Below are 14,569 nucleotides of genomic sequence, written 5' to 3' on the forward strand. Positions count from 1 at the left end.
GGGAAGCTTTGCTTCGGAATAAATTCCAAAATATTTGCAATGACGATAGATAGCAGAAGTGGGAAACGGAGGGTTTTGTTGTTCTCCGTGGTCCGGTACCTTTGGTGACTCTGGACGGACCACGAGTACACGTGTTTAAAATGTGATCATGGTGCAGCTTGTACTCCAGGCTGTTTATTCCAAGGCCGCCTGGATCCAGAGTGACCGCCTAATCACACCAATCACTTATATACACAGGCATACAAAGTAGTCCTTGGATAGACAAAGTAGTCCCAGCAATATCACAACATCCACCTTGTCTTATATATTACAACATCCCCCTTGTCTTATATAAAATTGTTTTCTTTACCATTCGAGGGCTAAAATATATTTAACAAACAAAACCAAAACACCATTGCTTTTTGCAAACAAAACCAATAACACAATTAAACACAATGCTTTTTTTCGCCATCATGGTGGTCACACCTCTGCGGTAGTTCACTCATCGCCGGGTGGTCACTCATCTCCGGGTGGTCACTCATCGCCGGGTGGTCACTCACTCCGTGTGGTCACTCCACAGATATATACCGGCCGCTGCACCACCGCGGGTGGTCGGTCCCTCCGGTCGCCGCACACCTCCGTGGGTGTCGGTCTCCTCCGGGTCTCTCCCGGTCGCCGCACACCTCCGTGGGTGTCGGTCTCCTCCGGGTCTCCCGGTCGTTGCACACCTCCGTGGGTGTCGGTCTCCCCCGGTCGCCGCACACCTCCGTGGGTGTCGGGCTTCCCCGGTCGCCGCATGCCTCCGTGGGTGTCGGGCTTCCCCGGTCGCCGCACACCTCCGTGGGTGTCGGGTCTCCCGGTCGCTCCTAATCTCGGGCCTGCACAGGTGCTGGGGCGCGATGTGGGCCTCCACACACCGCCCTCAGCAGCTTGCAGCGTCACGTCGGCAACTCACCGCTGACTACTGAGCAGGTAAGTATACCTACATATATTGGCCCCTTACCGAGCGGGAAACTTTTTTCGTTCTTCAGGGCTCTATCTTTTCTTCCTGTTAATCTTTTTGTTGGGTTCCTTTTTGTTAAACTTCTTTTTTTTTCTTTTTTTTAATGCACTTGTTAACCTTTTTTCTTGTGTTTTTTTGTTGTTTTCCTTTTCTAGGCTAAACACCCAAACCGCTGCCACCATGTTGTACTTCGTGGTCTGGTACCTGTTGTACCTTTGTTGTGACTCTGGAAGGACCACGAGTACACATGTTTAAGATGTTATCATGGTGGAGCTTAACTCCAGGCTGTTTATTCCAAGGCCGTCTGGATCCAGAGTGACCTCCTAATCACACCAATCACTTATATACACAGGCATACAAAGTAGTCCTTGGATACACAAAGTAGTCCCAGCAATATCACAACAGGTTTGGCTAGCAGTGAGGCACGAGACCAAGTTAACTACTTTGTGCTGAATTCCAGCATTTTGCACATGTTTATTTCAGATTAATTTGTCAATTTTTTTCTCTGCTTTTGCTGAATGTTTCCACAGATTGGTGACCAGAGTAGTTCAGTCTAGGGGTAAGCTTTGCGATGGAACTAAATCCAAGATATTCACAATGACGATAGATTGCAGAAGTGGAAAGTGGCAGGTTTGGCTATTGAGAGAAAATTATTACAATTATGACTAAAATTCTTAGAAATAGAAAAGCAAAGCAAACCAGGTCATAGTCACAGATTCGGACAATACAAAATAACATATTGCAATACAAATAAATTATCCAAGACTGCAAAAATTGACATTAGTGCAATAACACCATTGGAAAACATGTCCATAGTAGTGCAAGAGGTGGTCTGTCGTGCTTTGTTGCTGAGGTAGGAGCAGGGTTGTGCAGTTTGATTCAAGAAACTGATAGTTGTAGGAAAGTAGCTATTCCTGAACCTATGTGGTGTGGGACTTCAGGCTTCTGTATCTCCTGCCCGACGGTAGTAGCAAGAAGTGGGCACAGCCCGGACGGTTGGGATGATAGGTGATGCCTTCTTGAGGCAGCATCTCATTTAGATGCTTTTGACGGAAGGGAAGTGCTGTGCCCATGATGGACTGGGCTGATTCCACCACCCTCTGCGGCCTCTTGCGTTCCGCTGAATTGGTTGAAGGTGTGCTTGGATTCTCCAGCCAACTAGTCAGCACGGGGTGTTTAGCACTTGGCCAGGTACCCCGTCTGAGCCAGACCCTTGCATGGATTCACTCGCTTATAAGATGTTCTGTCATCAGCCTCGGACTCAGATCAATGGGTTGTTTGGGCTGTGTAAGTGTGTAATTTTTATCCCCTTTGAAACTTGCAGGAAAACCCGTTGCGTTCATCTGGAAGTGATGGTCATTGCCATTTCTCTGAGAGCAGTTAAAATTGAATTATTTACAGCAGGAAATTGGTTTGGTTTATTATTATTATGTGTGCAGAGATAGTAGAAAATCTCATTTTGCTTCTTGTCCAGGAAGATCACACAATGCGTGAATGTAACAGTGCAGAATACAGGGTTATAGCAATGAAAGTGCAATTTAAGGAAAAAAAAGTGTAAGGGTCATAATAAGGTAGATAGGAAGATCAGGATTACATCCTTAGTGTTTGAGAGGTGCATTCAAGAGTCAGATAACAGTGGGGGGAAAGCTGTTCTTGAATCAGAGAATGACCAGAATGTGAGTGGTCCTTGATAATGGTGGCGGCTGTGAAAGCCAAATCAACTACTTTTACAATATATTTTATGGGGCAAGGGGGATCGAGAGAGGTGGAGAGATAGCTGGAGAAATGACTGATTGGGTATGATCATGTTGAACGGTACATCAGGCTTGAAGGAACGAATGGCTTTTTTAATCTTTCCATTAAAAAGATTAGATAATGAGTGTTTATTCGTCACCCCCCAATATGCGGGTTGTGATGCAATATGATTGTTCGTGGTTCTTAATTGTTCAAAATATTCTCAAGCTGGGTAATGTGGCTTATGGACAATGGGCCCACCTTTTACAAAGCCATAAAACCAGAGATCAGTTTAAACAATAGTCCCAAGCAGAAACAACATCTGTCCACTTCCTTCCTTTAAGTCTGAAGAAGGTTCCTGACCTGAAACATTGCCTATCCATGCCTCGTTAATCCTCTAGCTACACAATTCGCAACTTGCAAACCTTTTGTCCCTTTCCTTGTGTGTATTTATCTCTGGCCTTTGACTAACAACCCCCCCCCCCCCCCTTACCTATATTCATCTATGTATGACCTGCCATGTTTTGTCCTACCCCTCGCCTCTTCTAGCTTACAGTCTGAAGAAGTCTCGACCCGAAATGTCATCTTTCAGTGTTCTCCATGGATGCTGCCTACCGAGTTACTCCAGTATTTTTTGTCTTTCCTTCTACTGAGATGCTGCCTAACTGCTGAGTTACTCCGGCACTCTGTCTTCCTTCCACGATGTATTTTGCTCAACATTCCAGCCTTGTCCAAACCTGTGATCTTAACTTATTAGTTTAGTTTAGAGATACAGCACGAAAGTATGCATTTCGGCCTACCAGTCTGCATCGAACAGCGATCCCCACACACTTACGATATCTTGCACACATTAGGGGTAATTTACAATTATACCAAGCCAATTAACCTACAAACCTGTACGTTTTTGGAGTGTCGGTATTCTCCATGGCAGATAAAATTTAAAAAATAGTGTACTGAAGCATTTATTACTGTGTAGATAGTGAATTTACAGTGAAGATCATAAAACAGTTCTATATTGATATATCTATATCAGTCTGAAGAAGGGTCTTGACCCGAAACATCACCCATTCCTTCTCTCCCGAGATGCTGCCTGACCTGCTGAGTTACTCCAGCATTTTGTGAATAAATCGATTTGTACCAGCATCTGCAGTTATTTTCTTATACTATATTGATCTACTCAATTAGTGAATTGTTTTGGGGATACAGTGCACAAGATGCTTGTGTTAACAATACATGCTTGGAGAAATCACGTGATCTTGGAACTGTTGTTCTCCAAGCTTCCACCAGAGGTTCCATTGTCACATCTGGCTCTACTGATGACTAAACAATAGACACACAGTGCTGAGTAACAGTGGGTCAGACGGCAACTCTGGAGAACATTGATGGGTGACGTTTCACGAAGGGTCCCAACCTTAAATCTCACTTATCCATATTCCCCAGAGATGCCACCTGACATTTTGCGTTACTCCAGCTCTTTCTGTCTTATTTTTGAAAACCAGCATTTGCGGTTCCTTGTATCTCCATTTTGCTGCAAAATCTCCTCAAGATTTGCCTACTTTTCAGAGGTTCTCCTCCCCTCTCCGGGTTTTCCGTGAGACCTTCTCTCACTGCTCCCCCTCAGTGATACCCGCTACTCTCCTCCTCTTGAAGGGTCCTGACCCGAAACATTACCCATCTATGTTCTCCAGAGCTGTTGCCCGACATGCTGAATCACTCCAGCACGTTAATTTTTTTGTAAATCTGCATCTGCAGTTCCTTGCATCTCCTCTGTGCTGAGGACTATCATTTTCCCTGGTCAGTGGCAACATTACTGTATGCTTACAGCCATGTTAGATTATTTAATTACCATAGTTCTGGTTTTCAGTATAAGCAGTTGACACAAGATTAGTTGGGAATCTTTCATTAAGAATCTCCATTTATGATCATTAACGATCTATTACCACTAAGAGAGCGGTCCTGAGCTACCATCGACCTCATTGGAGATCCTTGGACTCTTTAATCAGATTTTACTGCACTAAATGTTGTCCCCTTTGACCTGTATCTATACACTGTGGATGGCTTGATTGTAATCATGTATTGTCTTTCTGCTGACTGAATAGCACGCAACAAAAAGCTTTTCGCTGTACCTCAGTAACTAAGTAAACTAGTCATACAGCACAGAAGCGGGCATTTCAGCCTAACTCATCCATGCCATCCAAGATGAGCCATTTAAGGCAGTACCCTATGTAAACTACTAGAGAACATTAAGGTACATGGAGTATATTAATTATGTTACATAAGTTATAACTGTGATGTGGGACTTGAATGTTTTTGCAGTGTGTCTGTCCTGTTTCATATTGCTGTGTTTATTTTCCTCAGGTATCTCTGGAAAGAGTCAGTTCCTGTTCGCTATAGTGTTTGCCACTCGATACCTGGATCTGTTCACGATTTTCATCTCCTTCTACAACAGTTGCATGAAGGTAAATTTTAAGACAGTAAGCCAAGTGATTTCTTCAGGAAACATTCTAACGTGACGTTTGGTACAGCAGAACCTTCTATAAAATATTTTCCAGCATGGTCACAATTGCCATGCACATTTTCCATTTTGCACATTTCCAAAATTGCACATTTTCCACCATGGTCACACTTCCTATCCAGCCATTTACTGTCCAGTATGTCTATTTCCACTCAACAAAGTGATGGAAGATATTGTGGCGGCTCCCAAGGGTCGGGCCATACTACTACCGACCCCTCGGCACGGGAATGGACCAGTCCAGGGAGGCGGTCCGGTACCAGGTATATAAGGACAAGGTTTTGGGCGCGAAGCCTTTCCGGCAGACTCGACCCGTCTGATAACCGAGGTACAATAAAATATAACGTCCCCGAAATACCTGGCTCCTTGCCTTTATTTCGGGCCTTTATCGACGAGCCACATTGGTGACCTCGACGGTCCATTCATATTATGATGGGCACAAGAGCAAAAGCCGACCGCCCGTCCGGCTCGCAGGCCGACCAGGCCCCAGCTGTCGACGCGGTAGCCATAAAGCTCCCGACCTTCTGGACCACTCGGGCTTGCGTTTGGTTTTACCAAGCGGAGGCCCAGTTCCAGCTGCAGGGCATCACATCTGATAACACCCGTTTCTTCCACCTGGTGGGAGCCCTTGACCAGGACACGGCCGAAGAGGTAACGGAGTTCCTCCAGGACCCCCCGGCCCACGATAAATATGAAGCCCATAAGGAGCTGCTGCTCCAAACCTACGGGCTAACCCGAATGGAGCGGGCCGAAAGGCTCCTCCACATGCCAGGCCTCGGTGGCCGGCGCCCATCTAGCCTCCTGAAGGAGATGGTCGCGCTGCTCGACGGGCACAGACCGTGCCTAATGTTTGAATACACTTACCTGCACCTGCTGCCGGCCGACATTCGCCTGCAGCTTACCGACGCCTCCTTTGCAGACACCCGGGCCCTCGGCAGGCGCGTGGGCGGCGCGCCGTGATGACGTCAGCATGCTAAACGTCACTCGAGAAGCGCCCGATTTTCTCCGGTCGGGCGGGGGAGCTGTGGAAGGAGTGACGGCTATGCCCCAGAGGCCTGCGAGATTGCCCCCGGTGGCCATTGCGGGTCCTGCTCCCGCACATGCACCTGCAGTCCCACACCAGCAGGCTCCAGCCAGCACCAGCACCAGCAGGAGGTACTGGTGTTATTACCACCAGCGCTGGCGTGCGGCAGCCCGACAATGCCGCCAGCCGTGCACGTTTCCGGGAAACGCCGGGGCCGGCTGCCAATAGTCCCCGCGGCGGCCGGCCAGATTCACCGCCTCTTCGCCTGGGATACCGGGGCGGAGCTGAGCGTCCTGCCCCCTTCGCCGCTGGACATTCGTTCTGGGAAGCGGGGGCCAATCCTCACCGCGGCAAACGGGAGCCACATTCAGACTTATGGCGTCCGCACGGTCCACATCGTGTTCGGCGCCAGTCATTTCACGTGGCAGTTCACGATCGCCGACGTCTCCCAGCCGTTGCTCGGGGCTGACTTTTTGCGGGCCCATTCTCTCCTCGTGGACGTCAGGCAGCAGCGCTTGGTCCACTCCGCCACGATGGAGCCCATTGCGCTGCGGCTGAATGAGCCCATTATACGCCCGCTGTCGTCCGTGGACTCCCATTTCTCTCGGGTTCTGCCGGAGTTTCCCGATATTATGGCCTCACAATTCCGGTCGTCGACCCCCAAGCATGGGGTGTTCCATTATATAACGATTACCGGCCCACCCCTCCACGCACGAGCACGCCGACTGCCGCCTGAGAAGCTACGCCTGGCACGGCAGGAGTTCCGCATGATGGAGTCCTTGGGGATCGTCCGCCCTTCCAACAGCCCATGGGCATCCCCACTCCACATGGTCCCCAAGGCAAACGGGGGCTGGAGGCCTTGCGGGGATTATCGGCCGCTGAACGTCGCTACCGCCGAGGACCGATACCCCGTGCCCCACATCCAGGACTTCAACGCCCATTTGGCTGGGGCCACGATATTTTCGAAGGTGGATCTGGTGCGAGGTTACAACCAGATCCCAGTCCACCCGGAGGATGTGCCCAAGACGGCAATCATCACGCCGTTCGGACTCTACGAGTTCGTACGGATGCCGTTCGGCCTCAAGAACGCCGCGCAGTCATTTCAGCGGTTAATGAACGGCGTGTGTCGCGGGCTGGATTTCCTATTTGTCTACCTTGACGACATGTTGGTAGCCAGCCGCTCGCGGCAGGAGCACTGTGCCCACCTCCGGCAGCTTTTCCAGCGGCTCAGCGTGCACGGGTTGGCTATAAACCTCGCCAAGTGCCGCTTTGGCGTGGCCACAATCGACTTTCTCAGCCACCGTGTGTCCTCGCAAGGAGCGGTTTCCCTGCCGGACAATGTAGACGCCATCCGCCGGTTTCCCCGTCCGTCCTCGGTGCGTGGCCTGCAGGAGTTCATCGGCATGGTGGCCTTTTATCACTGGTTCCTGCCATCCGCGGCCCACATCATGCGGCCGTTATACGAGCTGCTGGCGGGCAAACGTAAGAACGTCGTGTGGACCGACGAGGCGGTAACAGCCTTTGACGGCGTGAAGGAGGCCCTGGCTCGGGCTGTGCTGCTGGTTCACCCACGGGAGGATGCCCCGACAGCCCTTACGGTGGACGCCTCAGAGTTGGCGGTTGGTGCCGTACTGGAGCAACTCACAGACGGGGGTTGGCGCCCCCTGGCCTTCTTCAGCCGGCACCTCGACAACGCCCAGAGGAAGTACAGAGCCTTCGACCGCGAGCTCCTCGCCCTGTACCTGGCCGTTCGTCACTTCCGCTATTTTCTGGAGGGCCGCCCGTTCACCGCTTACACGGACCACAAGCTGCTCACGTTCGCCCTGGCAAAGGTCTCCGACCCATGGTCCGCCCGACAGCACCGCCAGTTGGCCTACATCTCGGAATTCACCACCTCCATCCGCTTCATCGAGGGGAAGGAAAACCGGGTGGCCGACGCGTTGTCTCGCCCCGCCATCAATGCCGTGTTAGAAGTGGCACCCGGCATTGATTATTCTGCCCTGGCGGAGGCCCAGCTAACGGACGGGGAGATGCCCGCCTACCGGACTGCCATCGCTGGCCTCCGCCTTGAGGATGTTCCCCTCGGCCCCGGAGCAGCGACGATACTATGCCATGTGTCGGCAGGTCAGCCGCGCCCCATCGTCCCGGCCGCGTGGCGCAGGAGGGTGTTCGACGTGGTCCACGGGCTGGCTCACCCATCCATCCGGGCGACGATCGCATTGGTAGCTGCGCGGTTCATGTGGCATGGTCTGCGCAAGCAGGTTGGCCACTGGGCCCGCACCTGCATTCTGTGCCAGACGGCAAAAATTCAACGCCACGTCCGGGCGCCACTCCAAGGGATCGGTCTACCCTGCCGCCGTTTTGACCACCTGCACGTGGACATTGTGGGCCCACTCCCGCCGTCCCGGGGCATCACCCACCTCCTCACGGTGGTGGACCGCTTCACGCGGTGGCCGGAGGCCATACCACTGGCCGATACATCTACAGCCACATGCGCTCGTGCGTTGGCCGCACACTGGATTGCTCGCTTTGGGGTGCCGGTGGTCATCTCATCGGACTGGGGGCCACAGTTCACCTCCGAGCTGTGGTCGGCCATGGCCCACCTGTTGGGCGTGCGGCTGCACCACACCACGGCCTATCACCCGCAGGCAAACGGCCTGGTGGAGAGGTTCCACCGGCAGCTGAAGACAGCGCTGAAGGCACGACTCTCCGGCCCCGACTGGATGGACGAGCTACCATGGGTCTTACTGGGCGTCCGGACTGCGCCCAAGGAAGACCTGGCTTCATCCTCAGCGGAGCTCGTCTACGGGTCCCCGCTCAGGGTGCCCGGGGAGTTCGTGCCCTCGTTGCCGGGGCGAGAGGAAGCGCCCTCATCCACCCTACAGCGCCTCCGAGAGCGAGTTGGCAAGCTCGCACCCGTGCCGACGTCCCGCCATGGGACATTCCGCCCTTACGTGCCATCGGCCCTCCGGGACTGCGCCTTTGTGTTCCTGCGCCGTGACGCCCACCGGACGCCACTCCAGAGGCCGTATGAGGGCCCGTACCGGGTGCTGGAGCACGGACAGACAACCTTTGTCCTGGACATGGGGGACCGGCCGGAGGCCGTGTCAATTGACCGCCTGAAGCCGGCCCACTTAGACATCGACCAACCGGTGCGGGTTGCCCAGCCTCGGCCACGAGGTCGCCCACCCTTCCGGGACCCACCACCTGTCCCTCCAACTGTGCCTCCGCCGGCCCCTCGGTCGACCGATTACCGCACGCGGTCCGGTCGGGTTGTGCGACCACCAGTGCGTTTCGTGCCTCCGGTTCTGGGGGGGGGGTCCTGTGGCGGCTCCCAAGGGTCGGGCCATATAACTACCGACCCCTCGGCACGGGAATGGACCAGTCCAGGGAGGCGGTCCGGTACCAGATATATAAGGACAAGGTTTTGGGCGTGAAGCCTTTCCGGTAGACTCGACCCGTCTGATAACCGAAGTACAATAAAATATAACGTCCCCGAAATACCTGGCTCCTTGCCTTTATTTCGGGCCTTTATCGACGCGTCACAATATCAACAATCTTATTAAATGGTTCCTCTGCAATAACCCACACACTGGTCAGTTTGTCATGTTAGAGCCTTGGTGAGACCGCTCCTGGAGTATTGTGTACAGTTTTGGTCTCCTAATCTGAGGAAAGACATTCTAGCCTTAGAGGGAGTACAGAGAAGGTTCACCAGATTGATCCCTGGGATGGCAGGACTTTCATATGAAGAAAGACTGGATAGACTAGGCTTATACTCGCTGGAATTTAGAAGACTGAGGGGGGATCTTATTGAAACATATAAAATTCTTCAGGGGTTGGAGAGGCTAGATGCGGGAAGATTGTTCCCGATGTTGGGGAAGTCCAGAACCAGGGGTCACAGCTTAAGGATAAGGGGGAAGTCTTTTAGGACCGAGATGAGAAAACATTTCTTCACACAGAGAGTGGTGAGTCTGTGGAATTCTCTGCCACAGAAGGTAGTTGAGGCCAGTTCATTGGCTATATTTAAGAGGGAGTTAGATGTGGCCCTTGTGGCTAAAGGGATCAGGGGGTATGGAGAGAAGGCAGGTACAGGTTACTGAGCTGGATGATCAGCCATGATCATATTGAATGGCAGTGCAGGCTCGAAGGGCCGAATGGCCTACTCCTGCACCTATTTTCTATGTTTCTATGTGTAGTGACAACGGAATATGAAATTCTTACTTGCAGTATAACAGGCCTGTAAACATTAAACCTATATATAAAAATATAAATATACTTAAATATATATAATAAACAAAAAAAATCAGATCAATAATCAGTCTCCGTACTAGTGCAACAAAAAAAGCCAAAAGTCCATAGTGCGATCAAAGACAGACCATAGTTCATAGTTGAGGTTAGTGTTTTGTAGTGTTCAAAGCCTGATGGTTGTTAGGGAAGAAGCTGGTGGTCTTGATTTTCAGACTCCTGTCCACCTTTCCCATTGTGAGATAAGAGCGTGGCCAGGGTGGTGTGGGTCTTTGATATTGGCTGCCTTTTCTTTTGATTTGGCACCTCCTGTAGATCCCTTCGATAGTTGGGAGGTCAGTAACTGTATTGGGCCATGTATAGGGCTAAGTGTATAGACATGGTCTGACACTTTGCATATTATATCTAGCACACAATCACTGTATCCCACAAGAAACAGTCCCAACCCAAAATGTCACCCATCCTTGCCCTCCATAGATGCTGTGTTTCTCCACATAGTTCCCCCATTTCAGGGCACCATAATGTTTGGGACATAGCAATGTCATGTAAATGAAAGTAGTCATGTTTAGTATTTTGCTGCATATCCTTTGCTTGCAATAACTGCTTGAAGTCTGCGATTCATGGACATCACCAGTTGTTGGGTGTCTTCTCTGGTGTTGCTCTGCCAGGCCTATATTGCAGCCATCTTTAGCTTATGCTTGTTTTGGGGGATAGTCCCCTTCAGTTTTCTCTTCAGCATACAAAAGGCATGCTCAATTGGGTTCAGATCGGGTGATTGACTTGGCCACTCAAGAATTGACCATTTTTTAGCTTGGAAAAACTCCTTTGTTGCTTTAGCAGTATGTTTGGGATCATTGTCTTGCAGTAGAATGAACCGCCGGCCAATGAGTTTTGAGGCATTTGTTTGAACTTGAGCAGATAGGATGTGTCTATACAATTCAGAATTCATTATCCCACTACCATCAGCAGTTGTATCATCAATGAAGATAAGTGAGCCAGTACCTTCAGCAGTCGTACATGCCCAGGCCATAACACCCCCACCACCATGTTTCACAGATAAGGTGGTATGTTTTGGATTTTGGGCAGTTCCTTCTCTCCTCCATACTTTGCTCTTACCATCACTCTGATATAAGTTAATCTTCATCTCATCTGTCCACAAGACCTTTTTCCAGAACTGGTTGCTCTTTTAAGTACTTCTTGGCAAACTGTAACCTGGCCATCCTATGTTTGCAGCTAACCAGTGGTTTGCAACTTGCAGTGCAGCCTCTGTATTTCTGTTCATGAAGTCTTCTGCGGACAGTGGTCATTGACAAATCCACACCTAACTCCTGAAAAGTGTTTCTGATTTGTCGGACAGGTGTTTGGGATTTTTCTTTATTATAGAGAATAATTTTGTCATCAGCTGCGGACGTATTCCTTGGCCTGCCAGTCCCTTTGCGATTAGCAAGCTCACCAGTGCTCTCTTAATGATTTTCCAAACAGTTGATTTTGGTAAGCTGATGGTTTGGCTGATGTCTCCAACAGTTTTATTCTTGTTTCTCAGTCTCATAATGGCTTATTTGACTTTCATTGGCACAACTTTGGTCCTCATGTTGATAAACAGCAATAAAAGTTTCCAAAGGTGATAGAAAGACTGGAGGAAAGACGAGGTGCTGAGAGCTCTCTTATACCTACATTAAGGAGGCAATTAAACACACCTGAACAATTACAAACACCTGTGAAGCCATGTGTCCCAAACATCATGGTGCCCTGAAATGGGGACCTATGTATAAACACAGCTGTAATTTCTACATGGTGAAACCAAAATGTTTAAAAATGCCCTTTAAAATCTGACAATGTGCACTTTAACCACATGTGATTACAAATGTCAAATTGTGGAGTAAAGAGGCAAATAAATAAATGATGGGTCTTTCTAGCAAACATTATGGAGGGCACTGTATTTAGTGGCATTTACCACCTCTCTAGACCCGCACCAGTGACATCTTGACAAGAAATGCAACTATATAATGCTGGAGCAATTAGGCTTGTATACACTGGAATTTAGAAGGATGAGGGGGGATCTTATTGAAACATATAAGATAATTAGGGGATTGGACACATTAGAGGCAGGAAACATGTTCCCAATGTTGGGGGAGTCCAGAACAAGGGGCCACAGTTTAAGAATAAGGGGTAGGCCATTTAGAACGGAAATGAGGAAGAACTTTTTCAGTCAGAGAGTGGTGAAGGTGTGGAATTCTCTGCCTCAGAAGGCAGCGGAGGCCAGTTCGTTGGATGCTTTCAAGAGAGAGCTGGATAGAGCTCTTAAGGATAGCGGAGTGAGGGGGTATGGGGAGAAGGCAGGAACGGGGTACTGATTGAGAGTGATCAGCCATGATCGCATTGAATGGCGGTGCTGGCTCGAAGGGCTGAATGGCCTACTCCTGCACCTATTGTCTATATAACGATCCGCGTACCAGATTGGAGGCTGGGTTTCCATGCTAAGTGACTCTCTCACACCTTCACATTTTCACCAGTCAGGAGTGTGGTGAAATGCTCTCCATGTGCCTATGTGGTTGCAACTCCAACATTCTTGTCCCCCCCCCGCCCATTCCATCAGCTATCTCCCCTCTGTCATCAGTCCTGACCTGGAAGGTCGTCTGCCTACTTCCATTCACAGATGCTGCCTAACTGCTGAGTAGATTTTCTTTTGAGCCGATTATTCCACTTGATTTGCACCCTATCCATCTTAAATTTTGCTACCTATTCAGGCATTGTCTTGGAAATATTCTTCTTCATTTTTTGTATCTAAATCAAGATCTCTACCCAACAGCACTGTGGGAGCAACTTCACAGGAAGGATTTCTGTGATTCAAATAGGGTGCCACTATCTAAAGACTTGAGGAAGGCCCCTTAATGAAGGCCTTACTGGTGTGCTCATCGACTAAAAAATAAATATGAAAAAAAACCTCTTTCCTCTTCACCATACCCAATTTAACCTCATCTTTGCCTTCTCGGTAAGAAATCAAATCATCCCTTCAGATAAGGGAAGTTTCTTCCCAGCTATTATCAGGCAACAAGTAGTCCTCTCTTCAGCTGGATTGCGGACCTGACTTCCTATCTATTTTTGTGAATAAATCGATTTGTACCAGCATCTGCAGTTATTTTCTTATGACTTCCTATCTACTTCATTTGAGACCTTTGAACTGTCTTTTATCGGTCTTCAATGTTATATCTTTGCACTAAATGTTGTACCCTTTATCTGTGCACTGTGTGCGGCTTGATTGTATTTTTTAAACTGAATTGTAGGCAAACAAAAGTTTTTCACTGTGACGATAATACGAAACTAAAGACTTCAGAAATACAGTGCGGAAAACAGGCCCTTCAGCCAACCGAGTCAGCGCCAACCAGAGATCACCCCATACACTAATGTTATCCTACACACTAGGGATAATTTACAATTTTACAGAAGCCAATTAACCTACAAACCTGTACATCTTTGGAGTGTGGGAGGAAATTGGAGCACCTGTAGAAAACACAAGCGTTCTCAAGGTGAACACAGAAACTCCTTACAGACAGCACCCATGGTCAGGATCGAACCTGGGTCTCTGGTACTGTGAGGCAGCAAGTCTACCGCTGCGCCACTGTGCGACCCTATTGCAGCCAAACTATTGTTTCAAAGATGATTGTATTAGATTTTGCACTGCAATTGGATTTGTTCTCAACATTCTGTGTGCAATGTAAACTTGAGCAGAATGTTTGCCGATCTGCTGCAGAACATGAGCCATGCTAAATGTATCCGTTTATTTTTACAGATCATCTACATTGCATGTTCCTTTGGTGCAGTGTACCTGATTTACTCCAAATTTAAGGCTACGTATGATGGAAACCACGACACGTTCCGGGTGGAATTCCTGGTTGTCCCTGTTGGTGGATTGTCTTTCCTCGTCAATCATGACTTCTCTCCAATGGAGGTAAATTACTTCACATGAATTCCGTTTCTGAAGATGCTTTTGCTAACTTGACTAAGTAGACTCAAGGAACTGTCCATTGCTGCAGTAACTCAGTGGGTCAGGCAACATCGCTACTGCTGCGCC

General features: G+C 49.4%; 1 protein-coding gene across 1 annotated transcript in view; it reads left to right on the forward strand.

The window, feature by feature from the left end:
* Nucleotides 1-14,569, forward strand: part of kdelr2b (KDEL endoplasmic reticulum protein retention receptor 2b) — a 38,246-nt gene that overhangs the window by 18,296 nt on the left and 5,381 nt on the right. The window contains exons 2-3 of the mRNA XM_078418050.1: nucleotides 5,075-5,175; nucleotides 14,288-14,446. Of these exons, the coding sequence (XP_078274176.1) occupies nucleotides 5,075-5,175; nucleotides 14,288-14,446 (260 nt within the window). The remainder of the gene's footprint in view (nucleotides 1-5,074; nucleotides 5,176-14,287; nucleotides 14,447-14,569) is intronic.

The sequence above is a fragment of the Rhinoraja longicauda genome, chromosome 21 (assembly GCF_053455715.1).
Source record: "Rhinoraja longicauda isolate Sanriku21f chromosome 21, sRhiLon1.1, whole genome shotgun sequence".
NCBI classification, from domain to species: Eukaryota; Metazoa; Chordata; class Chondrichthyes; order Rajiformes; family Arhynchobatidae; genus Rhinoraja; species Rhinoraja longicauda.